Source organism: Morchella importuna (assembly GCF_003444635.1).
Source record: "Morchella importuna strain M04M26 chromosome Unknown Morimp01GS036, whole genome shotgun sequence".
Taxonomy (NCBI): Eukaryota; Fungi; Ascomycota; class Pezizomycetes; order Pezizales; family Morchellaceae; genus Morchella; species Morchella importuna.
This window is the reverse complement of record NW_025763433.1, coordinates 442,409-454,312: the sequence shown is the minus strand read 5'-3', so window position 1 is coordinate 454,312 and position 11,904 is coordinate 442,409. Positions and strand designations below refer to the sequence as shown.

The 11,904-nt window shown below is 46.7% G+C and overlaps 5 protein-coding genes across 5 annotated transcripts; 3 read left to right on the top strand and 2 right to left on the bottom strand.

Moving 5' to 3' along the window:
* Window positions 1–197: 197 nt before the first annotated feature.
* LAJ45_09499 (uncharacterized protein) lies at window positions 198–571 on the top strand (the record flags this gene model as incomplete). Its single annotated transcript, XM_046119042.1, has 3 exons — window positions 198–349; window positions 396–513; window positions 569–571. The coding sequence occupies 3 exons, from the start codon at window positions 198–200 to the stop codon at window positions 569–571; spliced, it is 273 nt and encodes a 90-aa protein (XP_045967857.1).
* A 552-nt stretch (window positions 572–1,123) lies between these two features.
* Window positions 1,124–2,757, bottom strand: LAJ45_09498 (uncharacterized protein; the record flags this gene model as incomplete). The annotated part of the gene is made up of 3 exons (XM_046119041.1): window positions 1,124–1,198; window positions 1,251–2,462; window positions 2,554–2,757. 3 exons carry the CDS (start codon window positions 2,755–2,757, stop codon window positions 1,124–1,126), a joined length of 1,491 nt encoding a protein of 496 aa, XP_045967856.1.
* Window positions 2,758–5,272: 2,515 nt separating this feature from the next.
* LAJ45_09497 (uncharacterized protein) lies at window positions 5,273–6,182 on the bottom strand (the record flags this gene model as incomplete). Its single annotated transcript, XM_046119040.1, has 8 exons — window positions 5,273–5,301; window positions 5,372–5,444; window positions 5,517–5,566; window positions 5,635–5,657; window positions 5,933–5,948; window positions 6,018–6,028; window positions 6,092–6,093; window positions 6,162–6,182. The coding sequence occupies 8 exons, from the start codon at window positions 6,180–6,182 to the stop codon at window positions 5,273–5,275; spliced, it is 225 nt and encodes a 74-aa protein (XP_045967855.1).
* Window positions 6,183–6,219: 37 nt separating this feature from the next.
* On the top strand, window positions 6,220–9,429 carry LAJ45_09496 (uncharacterized protein; the record flags this gene model as incomplete). Its single annotated transcript, XM_046119039.1, has 6 exons — window positions 6,220–6,686; window positions 6,763–6,976; window positions 7,044–7,428; window positions 7,482–7,633; window positions 7,696–8,140; window positions 8,213–9,429. 6 exons carry the CDS (start codon window positions 6,220–6,222, stop codon window positions 9,427–9,429), a joined length of 2,880 nt encoding a protein of 959 aa, XP_045967854.1.
* An 845-nt stretch (window positions 9,430–10,274) lies between these two features.
* Window positions 10,275–11,116, top strand: LAJ45_09495 (uncharacterized protein; the record flags this gene model as incomplete). Its single annotated transcript, XM_046119038.1, has 7 exons — window positions 10,275–10,281; window positions 10,479–10,496; window positions 10,568–10,632; window positions 10,704–10,775; window positions 10,838–10,855; window positions 10,922–10,939; window positions 11,009–11,116. 7 exons carry the CDS (start codon window positions 10,275–10,277, stop codon window positions 11,114–11,116), a joined length of 306 nt encoding a protein of 101 aa, XP_045967853.1.
* Between the last annotated feature and the right edge of the window lie 788 nt (window positions 11,117–11,904).

Genomic DNA, 11,904 nt, shown 5'->3' with positions numbered 1-11,904 from the left:
CTCCAATACCCCCCCCCCCCCCCCCGGGGCCCCTTTTCCTTTGTCCCCCACCACGCATCAACCCCCTCACGCCCTACTCAACCAACCACCCAGCCCCTCCAGCCCCTCCAGCTACCACTCCTCCAGCCACGCCTCGACACCGCACCCAAGCCAAGCCCAGTCACAGCTAGCGCCCGAATATATACTAAAACCACCCAATGACCAGGCGCGCAGCCCTTATCCGTCATGCCAATCGCTCCTGCCGATTACGGAGCGACGTCCGGAGGGAGTTGTTGGGCGGCTGCCCCTGTACTCCATGTGGGCGGGTATGTGTTGTTTTTGGCGCGGGCGGTGTAGTTGCTTGTCTAAGGTGGGTTCTTGGGGGCATGTTATTATATTTATACTTACTCCTGCAGAGTTTCTGAAGGGAATTCTTTAATGGTGCGTGGGGGACGCCATAGTCCGGTTTTCTACATGATTGGTGGGGTGGGGCTGTATGACCTGAACGATGTCTCGCTGGATAATCTAAAGATGGTACGCGGAGAGATACTACCATTTGTATATATTGATGTTTAACTGACCAGAGAAGTGAGGTTACAGATCTGGGTAGGATTTTGTTGCTTCTAAACTCGAGGATATCACAAGTGCCATATCAGCTAGATCAGGCTTACTCTCACAGGTCATGAACATTTCGGAGAAAGAGGAAGAGTTACCTTGAACTGCTAGCGCTATATATTGTTTGTTAACCACTAGCTATGCCACAAAGCAACTTTTTCATTTATCCAACCTTACCCACCACCACCGCCAAACACATCCTCCCCCTCCACCTTGCCTTCTCCTTGACCTATGAAATATGAAGAAAAGAACCCCCAAAATTACAAAACCCCGCAATTAAAACTCCTCGCCACACAAATAAACCCCAGCACATACATAGAGAAGAAACTATCACACAATAAAAAAAAAAAACGGAATACTTGCCCATACACCAACTAAAACGTCTTTACAGTCTTCACCCTCCTTGGCTTCACCGGCGTAAAATCGGTGCTTGCCACCTTCCTCAAAGTCACCTTTGTGATCCTCCTTGTGACTGCCGTGGCTGGTCGCCCGACTTCCTCATACACGACATAGTCGTCCCCGAAACCTATTATTGGGATCTCGGCGGTGATGGCGCCGGGAATGCGGAGAACTTGTAGGGAAGCTTCGGAAGTGGCTTTTGCAGCTGGTAAGGTTAGTTCATACGGCAGTATTGGGTAGAATGCGGTTCTACTTACTTCTTGAGCAGCGGGAGGAACGGCTAAGGTGGAAGAGGTATCTCCAGTTCCACTCCTGCTGCGTCCAGCCAGTGTTTCGCCATCGAGTTCCTTGAACATCTCTGTGATTTGGGCTTTATCGAGTGCGAGGCTTTTGTATTGGGCGTTTGTTCCCAATTCGAGACTTGGTCGTCGGGGTGGCACCGGCGGAGATATGATTGACAGCTTGCTGCTATTACGTGTGGAAGTAAATGACTTTGATCGAGGACGGAACTTTATGGATGCTGTTGGAGTGGGAAGTGGCGATGATGTGGTGGCCTTAGTAGATGAGAAGGAAGGTAGTTTTAAGTGTGATAGAGATTTTGAGCGTCGGACTTCAGCACGGCTGCGAGTTGGGGTAGTAGTTGAAGGAGTGGCGACCGGCGCGAGTGACGGTATGCCGCGGCGACGTGATATCGATGCTGTACGCCGTTCAGAGGGGATATGGTAGGCACGAGTGGTGAATTGGCTCTTGGGGGGCTGCTTCTCAATGGCATCCATGGTGATTGTGCGCCTGGGTTTGTCTGACGGTGTAGGCGCCCGTTTCCTTTTGTCTGAGGATTTGGAGTGTGGGGAATCCTTTGAGTATGTGAGGACACACAGCACTGCCCGTGCAAAGCGAGATATGCTCGACTTGAAAGACTTCGCCTTGGGAGCATTTTCCTGCCGTACCGGTTTCTCTGTGGATGTGGTCTGCTCCTTCTCTGAGGGTTTTGAAGAATGCCCTGAGCTCAACCCAGAAAACATCTCAACGGACGCATCCCTCTTCTCCTCCTCGCCCACCCTCTTAGACCACTCATTAATCATGTCTCTTGATGTCCGTCGGCCATGAACATTAGGTGTCCCAACGGGGGTGGGAGGCATTGGCACAGCCTGTCCTATGATAACACCCAGTTGACCCCTATACATACTAGCAGAGTCGTAAAGACAGCTATCCTCCGATACCCTGCTTGTAAAGGCTGGTGAAGCTGGCGGCGAGCTGTGGCTGAAAGCGGGTAGTGGCTCGAACTTGAAGGTCACTGGGGAGTTTTCTGCCTGTAGGGAACAAGTGTCGACAATTATTGTCATATCCGGTTCGAGCAAATCTTTCCAAACCGGGGGTAGAATTGAGTTTCCGTCCTGGTCGGTTATGCGTATTGAAGAGTTATTGAAGATATCGAGGCCAAAAAGGGTTTTCAGAGCTTCGTATAGGAGCTATATTTGTTTATATATTTGATCAGCATATGTATATAGACACCTAGCTATAGATAGAGAAATTTATTCCAATCGAGATTTATGCACGTACATCCCACGTTTCGACCTTGTGTAGTGGTACAATGAAAGGAGACATATAGGGTGCAAGCAGTATCCGGATCCTTGGAGCCGAAAGACTTTGCGGTTTAAATGTAGACTGCAGCGATGTCGTGGATTTGTTTGCCACCTCTGTTATTTTTGTCCCGAGAGGGGGAATAATTGCTGATGACGGTGATGTTGCTATTTGTTGGGCCATACTGAAAGAATTGAACTAGCCTAGCTAGCGCTTGTACTGAATTAAAGTAAGATCTTAAGAGTGAAATGACCGTAAGGCGATTGTAAAATGCTGATCCCCCAATAATTGTAATATCCAAACTGTTTGCATATATAGATGCACTAGTAGGTCCTTCGATATATCCTTACTTCGAAACCTAATCCTTCCAGCAGCCTAAAGAGCGAATGACGATAATAAAGAGAGGAACACTGTAGATCACTGGAGCCGGTCCTTTTCGAATATAATTTGAATGAATGTAAATGGACGTTAGACCAAACTCTCAAAGTTACTGTCCAACCGACCTTAACAATCCGACCAAGAAAAGGAAAAAAAGTTGTCAAAGAACGACGTCGTCACCGAAATGGATGAACGGGGAAGGAAAGAAAGAAAGAAAGAAGAGGAGGTGGGATATAGATATGTAGATTATAGATCTTTTTGACCCTTTACCATACCAATAATTATTGGTCTGCCATCTTTCAGCGGAAATGTCCAGCATCTCCAATACTTTTTCTGAAACCTCTTGTGCAAGGGTGCCAGGTTCCAGGGATAGGCCACTGGGAGCGGGTTCTGAGGTTATCAATATTTGGTCCATCCTCCCTGCCACAGTAGGGATGGCTAGTCCGTTTCAGGTTTCATAGGCCCAGATGGATAGCCTGGCCAACGATAATCGAAGCGAAAAGAGTTTCGGCGCGTCAGAGGATGAGTGCAACGGTTCATGCAGTCGTTATAGGTGAAGGTTAAAATTTCTCAATGCCTGAAAATCGCCTTCAAGATCAATAATCAGTGATAGGGCAGTGGATACTTATTAAGGGCCCCATGTAGGATGCAGTTGTAATTGCATGTATAACCACTCAAACGGCCCAAACGGAGAGAAAACGGCTGAGATGCGGATGCGTACAACACGTTCCTTACATACGGCAACCTAGCAAGGTGTTCCTTACATCGAATATTCCTCGCATCTAGCCCGGCAGGAACCCTCGACCAGCCTGCGTCCTGGGAGTAGCTGGTAACCAGCGAAAAACGAACACTTACTCTTTCGGCTCCTTCTCCGGGGTAATTCTGTGCAGGATGAATGACAAGTAAATTGAAGGAGTCATTCAGAGATGCCTTTGTACATACATACATGTACATTCGAGTATGCGGCCGTCTACATCTACTTAGGTGACTTTCTAGCGCGCAATCTAGGCTAGCCTTCGTGGATCTCGGGGATTAAACTATAATTGCACGCAATCGGAACCATGGGAAGGGAAAAAGAGACCTTCTTCAACTGCCGTGAAACATCAGCTGCAGCCTCCATTAACCCTAACCCAGATATGTGGTCCGTGACTGGCGTACGCACCAACCGCTAGCAGGGCTGGTTTGACAATGTATGGTACTGGTATCGTATATCTCAATTCTGCTTCTGACTTCCTATCGGATATGCTTTCTGTCCTTGGGTCAGAAACGTTTGAAGATGTCTGGAGAGAGAACCAGAGAGCTAGATAGGAAGGTTAGCCGAAACCATTACACCAATGAAAGTCGAAAAGGATATGGCCAGGGAGTAACCTTCCCCAAGCAACAGGCCTATGTGCGCACAATATCACGCCTTGATCGATCTTGTTCCAGACTTGATCTAAGGGATCGACATGAGAAAACCTTTGGTTTCGGGGGCCATTAGCTATTTAACGACATATAACTTTGTATGATGGAATCTATAACTGTTCTAATTTAAGTTTTATCAATATAATATATCGGTCGACTATCAAATAATACAATTTTCCTCGCTCTATAATAGTAAGCTTAAGACTTAAGTCTTGCTTTTACTGAGACTTTTAATTTCTCTACTATTTCTTTGCCCTGTGATATAGACTTTTCAAACTGCTGGCCTTCGTGGAAAACTACAATTTCAATGCCAATTCTGGACTTATTTGGAGGTTATCTGTAGTACACTGATACCTATATAAGGGTCAATTATATGGAAGACATGCTGACATGTAGTGCATTTAGTGACGTGGGTGGAGACATGTGCTCTCTCCCGATTTTTGTGTAATTTTTACATTTATACTTTTGAAAAAGTGCTCTGCCATGTGCCTTTTTCTTTCCCATGGTTATGGAGTACATGTAGCACGTACACAGAAACTGCCACATGCCAAATAATACAAATTTCATTTTTTAAAGTGATTGTACACAGCGCTTCTGTTGAGATGTGTACATTTCATTTCCAAAGAACTTTAAGAAACCTTACTTTTCGGTCGTGTACTACCAGCGAGAGTATTACACTCCGAGTGCTGAATTGAAATAGATAGACAATCTATACCCCCATTTGTATCTTCGTGAGATAGATTGTCTAGGCCCGGGTTAAAAGGTGCCATATTAAGCCAAGAACCACTTAAAAACGACATTACGGGTAGAAGGGCCTTATTGCGCCTTTTCTCAGAATCCAAATTACTCTATTCTACTATAAAGCCCTGCATGAATAGATGAATCGCGCAAGCGAACTAATTCTACCTATATACATTTACATATAGCCACCATGTTTTCTGGTCCCTAAGAATTCATCATGATCAACAAGATCTAACAAGTCAACTGACCCGAGCTGTGCCGATATGATACCTACAGATAGGTTCAAGTAATGATTTTCGCGACTCGACGTTCAATAGCCGACATGAAGCTTGGATCAGGCTAGCCATCTAATTAACTTCCTGTTATCAGCCTATCCATGTAAATTAAATTATTCTATATACGCTATATATGAAACGTACTCCCGGGAAACGCGAGGAGGGCTTGGAGTTCTTGATAAGATATAACTCGCCTGTTTACCGATGTTATATTCAATTCCAAGGGGAATTATCAACGACGTGAATGAAAGCCCACCAATACCTTTTACAAGCGCCGCCACCTTCCTTGCCGATGATCAGTTTGGATGGGGTGGGTTTGAAGAACTTTGTCTGGTATCGACCTGATCCATGAAATAAGGTTGTGGTATCCAGGGTGCGTTTACCTTGGCCAACCCTGGGAACTGGAGGAGGTTTTTAAATTAAGAGGGAGTCGGGGACAGTATTCTTCATCGCTTCTCACTCGCACAAAACCGGTCTGGGGATATGCGATGAGCTAGATCTATAGAGTAGTGAGACACAGAAAAGCTTGATTTGGCCGATCAAATAATCCGGGGTAAGACTGATCCGCGATGAGTACTAGTAGCATCTCCTATTAGCCATCTCGGATGCTAAAAGAAAACATAACATCCAAAGTTAGCCGATTACCACACAAAGACCTTTGAGGTTATGATCGATACACAATCCCTCCAAAGTCGGTGCGGAATAGCCCGGTCACCGACCTCTGTCAATGATATGTTATTCATGAGGCAATGTTTATAAAGGAGCATATGTTAGAGGTTGGCGTGTTACCACAGTAAGAGAGAGAGGCATCGCAATTCTTTCTTTTCTGCACGTGCAATTCGCAAATATGTTGATACCATACGCGGCATTGCTACTCGCGTCTGCGACCCTCTGCCATGCCCTCGGAGAGCAGCGTTTCATCTCATTCGCCCCACCCGGAGTCAGTCTTCTCTCTGCTCCAATCCTCGTAGATGAAGGAGACTTCAAAGGAGTACAGATAGCCGCCCAATCGCTCTCCGATGATTTTCGCAAGGTCACCGGCAAGCCTGCCGGGGTGCAGAATTATACTAGTAATGTTAACGCTTCGATGGCGATCATTGTAGGTAGCTTAGGGCAATCTGCCCTTGTGGATGGGATGGTGAAGGAGGGAAGGGTCAACGTAACAGGGCTGGAAGGTCAATGGGAGTCATTTGTGACGGCGATAGTGCAGAAGCCTGTGAAAGGCGTGGACAAAGCCCTGGTAATTGTGGGGAGCGATAAAAGAGGGACCATATTTGGGGTCTATACGCTTTCCGAGCAGATTGGCGTTTCACCGTTAGCACCCTGATCTTTCCCTCTCTCCTTTTCCTTCTAAGGATAACATTAATAACTGGGAGTACGTATCATACAGATGGTATTGGTGGGCAGACGTGGTTCCGCAGAAACGAAAAGAGATATATGCGCTCCCCGTGAGAACTCATCATGGAGAACCCAGTATTCGTTACCGGGGGATCTTTATTAATGATGAATCTCCCTCTCTCACATCCTTCGTGTTGGATAAATTTGGCCCGGTTTATAATACTGAGTTCTACAAGCATGTTTTCGAGCTCCTTCTCCGGATGAAGGTTGTCCCCCAGCTAGCTAGGATTGGTCTCTTGAGCAATTTAGGACTAACATGTGCTGTACCACCAGGCGAACTATCTTTGGCCCGCCATGTGGCCAAGCTACCCTGAACCTGGGAATAGCTTCTTCGTCGACGATCCACTGAATCAGGCCACTGCAGATGAATATGGAATTGTCGTCTCTACCTCCCACCACGAACCCATGCAGAGGGCAACAAATGAATGGCTTACCTCAGGCCAGGGCGCATGGGATTGGAATAGTAACAAGGCTAAGATTACCGAATTTTTCCGAGTTGGAGCTGAGAGAGCAAAGGGTTTTGAAAGTTACTTCACCATGGGAATGAGAGGCGCGGGGGATTCTGGGATTAGTGGGTCAAATCCATTAGCAATTCTAGAGGAAGTTATTGCGACCCAGCGTGATATTCTGAAGGAAAATGGAGAGGAGGATGTCAAACGTATGTACCCCTTGGGAAGTTGGTAATTGAGCGGGGCTGATTGTCTCTTATAGAGGTTTGGGCGCTGTATAAGGAAGTCCAGGCGTACTATGAACAGGGCCTAGAGGTACCAGACGATGTCACTTTGCTGTTTGCAGATGACAATTTTGGAACCATTCGAAGACTTCCAACCGAAGCCGAGAATGAACGTTCCGGTGGGATCGGGGTAAGTGATCATTACCTAAAGCGGTTACAAGAGGACTGGCTATTAACAAGTTCTACTTTCAGGTTTATTACCACCTCGAATTTGTTGGCTCTCCCAGAAGTTATAAGTGGATGAACACAAACTCTTTAGGAAAAGTGTGGCAACAATTGAACACCGCCTGGCTTCGAGGGGCGGACCAAATATGGGTGATAAATGTTGCCGATATTAAGCCTATGGAATTACCACTTTCTCTCATCATGACAATGGCTTGGAACGGCAACTATGTCACTAAAGATTCGATTCCAGATTTCTTGGAGACTTATGCAAGTCGTGAATTTGGTACAGAATACGCAAAGCCCATAGCAAATCTACTTCTGGGACACAGCCATTTGGTGGGTTTGAGAAGACACGAGAGTATCGAAGCCGAAACTTTTTCGATTCTCAACTACAACGAAGCGGACAGAGTTCTTGGAGAATGGAAGAATCTTTCGGACACAGCCTCAGCGTTGTACTCGAAAATTCCAGATAGTAGTAAACCGGCGTTTTTTCAGCTTGTGCTTCACCCGATCAAGGCTTCTTACACTTTTCTTGATGTTAAAGTATCGCAGGCCAAGAATAGCGTTTATGCCAGACAAAGGCGTAATTCTGCCAATAAATTCGCCGAGAACGCTATCGAGAGGTTCAACGATGATTTTGACTTGACGGAGGAGTACCACTCATTGCTCGGCGGTAAGTGGAATCACATTATGGGCCAAGCACATTATGGCTATACCTCAGTTTTCCACCCGCCATCAAGAGATATGATCTCCGGTCTATCTTATGTGCAAGTCAGGCAGGACACCGTACCTGCACTTGGACAAATGGGAGTTGGGGTGGAAGGATTAGTCGGCGTTCGCCCTGGTCTTTTTAACGAAGGGAGTGATCTCGCAAAGCCTTCAAGAGATGACCTAGCGCCAGGCTTCCTACTACCTCCCATTGACCCGTATGGAGCCAACAGATATATTGAAGTTTATGCTCGAGGGACACCAAAAATCCAATGGTCTGTAAAGGCGCAGTACAGCTGGATAATCCTCACACCTTCATCCGGCACCCTCACCTCCGACAGACCAGACCAAAGAATTGAAATTAGTGTAAATTGGGCAGATGTACCCATCGACTTTATCGGCAAAAACGCATTGATTTACGTTAATTCGACACTCGGAGATTATGAGGAAGTCCGCCTCCCAGTTAACAACAGAAATGTCCCTGGCGGATTCAATGGGTTTGTAGAGACAGATGGCCACGTCTCAATGGAAGCTGCGCATTTCACCGCATCTACACAGTCCCCTTTGAACAGCTCTTCTCCCCACTACGAAATCCTGCCATATCTTGGTACCCGCACAAACTCCGGGGGTATTGCCCTCTACCCAGTCACTGCACCTAGCCAAAGTCCTCCAGCATCACCATATCTAGATTATTCCGTCTACTTTTTTTCGCAAAAGACGACTGTGAATGTAACGCTTTACTTCACAACCACCCTTGACACTGATCCAGTACGGCCGCTCATGTACGCTGTTTCTTTTGATCAAGATGCGCCTGCGAATACAACGAGGCTTTTGGCTCAACCAGCAACGGCGGGGGACCTGCCGTCGGGATGGACTGATGCTGCTAGAGATGGTGTTTGGAGGAGGAGCCACACGTTTACGAGTTCGGGGGCGGGTCCGCACAGAATCAGATACTGGGCCTTGGAACCAGGCATTATACTAGAAAAGGTGCTAGTGGACCTTGGTGGTGTAAGAGGAGGATATTTGGGGCCGCCGGAGAGTATGAAAATCTGATAAGTGTAGCACGCTTGTGCGTATGTGCGAGTATTTCTGTATTTGGGTATGTCGGCGTATGTACATATTCATGTAGGTGTGTGTGTGCGTGCGCGGATGATGGTGTGCATGTGTGTGGAACGGGAACAAAGAAGAATCTATGCACCCTCTTGTGCCCTGGTCTACCGCATTCAGTTCTCGACGGAGATAATACACGGAGTAAAGTTTTTTCACCGATGTGTAAAATTTATCCGCCAGCAGGAGTTGCATGTAATTAATGAATTAAACAAAAAACAAAAAAAAATCCGCCAGCAGGAGTGAGAATTGATGCGAGTGATATCTTATGAGTGAAACACATTCTGACCCCTATCTCAGCAATCCAGGATGGATATGATGTTTTATTAAGCAGCCATAGCTCGAGTATAGAGAGCTCCGATATATAAAGTGAGGGAGTGAAATTGACACAGATATATCGAAGTGCACGTACCTTAGGAGTATGGGCACCAGTGACCACGACATCGTCACTTCCAAGTAGAAAGATACATGTAAGTAGAAGAAAGGGGCAATTAATACTGTATGTATATAAAAATTAGCCCCTTTCGAAATTTCTTGTTAGAAGGTTTGGGGTGGTCACGTTGGGAGTATCGAACTTCTATTGCAGGCGAGTCTCAAAGGGAAAAGAAACCCTATTCCAAACCCTTAATCTCTTGGCGGCCACCAACCACCACCACATCACATCCCACTTCAACCCCTCATTTGTTCCCCTCTTAGAACCAACACCACCAACCACCACACGAATACCCTCAACCACCCGCGAAGTACTATTTCTCGCCGCTCGACAGACGCCCGATTCCTTGAAGCTCAAGATGGCCGGTAGGTTTCCCCTTATCCATGTATTCTTGATTCGGAGAGGGTGGGCACGGGAGTGAGATTGTGCTAGGTCTAGATATGAAGTAGGCGAGGGAGAGGTCGATTTTAGCTACGACAGAACTCGTGGTTCTTCTATAAAGCTGTGTGGAGGTTACTTTCATACCCTTTGCGATTTACTAACACTCATGTCAACTTTCTAGATTTTGTTACAGTTGCGAGTATGTGTCTCTTCACATTTCACGTTATGCAGCTACGCGCGACGTGGACAGATTCTGATACGAGTGGATAGATGAGTTCGCTAAATATTACTACAACACCTTCGACTCTGATCGCACTAGACTGGCTCCTCTCTACGTTCGACCGCCACCCCACCCCGAATGTCTCGATCGAGTATATGAAAGGCTAACACCAGGTCCTAACACCAGAGGGAGAACTCAATGATGACTTTTGAGACGAACCAACACCAGGGCGTTTCCCCTATCATTGAAAAGCTTACAGTCAGCGCCACTTCCGCTCTCCGGGGCTAGTTATGTGATGCTAACTTAAGTATGAGTTGTAGTCATTACCTTTTGGGAAGGTCGCCCACAGGATTACCACTCTTGATGCCCAGCCTGCTGGACCAAATGGTAACATCATGGTCCAGGTAACCGGCGAGCTCGTGGTTCGTTTCTTTATTTATTATATCCCTTTCCTGCCTTGTGCCTGCTGCTGATACATGCCCTCGCTTCAGATCGATGACAGCGAACATCCCCAGCGATATTCTCAATGTTTCCACCTCGTCCCAGAGGGGGAGAGCTACTATGTACTCAACGATATCTTCAGGCTCGTTTACTGCTGATTGCTGCACTTAATGTTTCTACGGTGGAAATGTAAAGATCAAGTAGTTTCGGTGTTCTCCATGTGCGTGTTTGTGTTGTGGACGCCCAGGCGCGCGGGGTGGGGGTAGAGATGCAAAAGTTGGAGGCAGTCGGGTCAGAGGTATAGATGCAGCAGTTACAGGCAGTCAAGGCACTCTATAAGCTCTTGGATGTTGGCAAAATCCATCTTTTGTTTTTTGTTTCTCCACCTATCTGTGCTTCTACTTTCACAAGTAATCATTCTTTCACTATTTTCCCCACTTTCTGGGTAGTTTCACGCGTGTGTTTTGAGTAGGAGGGCAATTGATAGAAGTATTCTTTATTCTATTTCTGGCCAATGAGACCAATTTTGCGGGTATCCAAAGGTTTTATATGAAAAGGCTGGTTTCAAGGAGTTGGATGAAGGAGCCATGGTGATCCTTGGCGGAAGTCACAGGTAAAAACGTAGGACATGTACATGTAGTTTACCGCATCGATTCGGATAAGTGAACATAGGATGGTGATTACATGTACTGGAGCTGTTAGTAGAAGCTAAAACAGTGGGTAGTATGTACGGCGCCCGTATGGCCGATGATGACGAACAAAGAAGTGTTCATCGGTCCTCAGCCCTGCGGCCCTGAAGGCGACGGGAGGCTGAACGCGCGTCTGCGGGAGAGTGGCCGAGTAGCCACTGCGCACCGGGATAGTCTCTAAGAAAGATACAGATGTCTCTCCGGTGGATGCTGAGGGAGGGGGATATATGTAACATTACAATAGAGTTGAGCCAGTA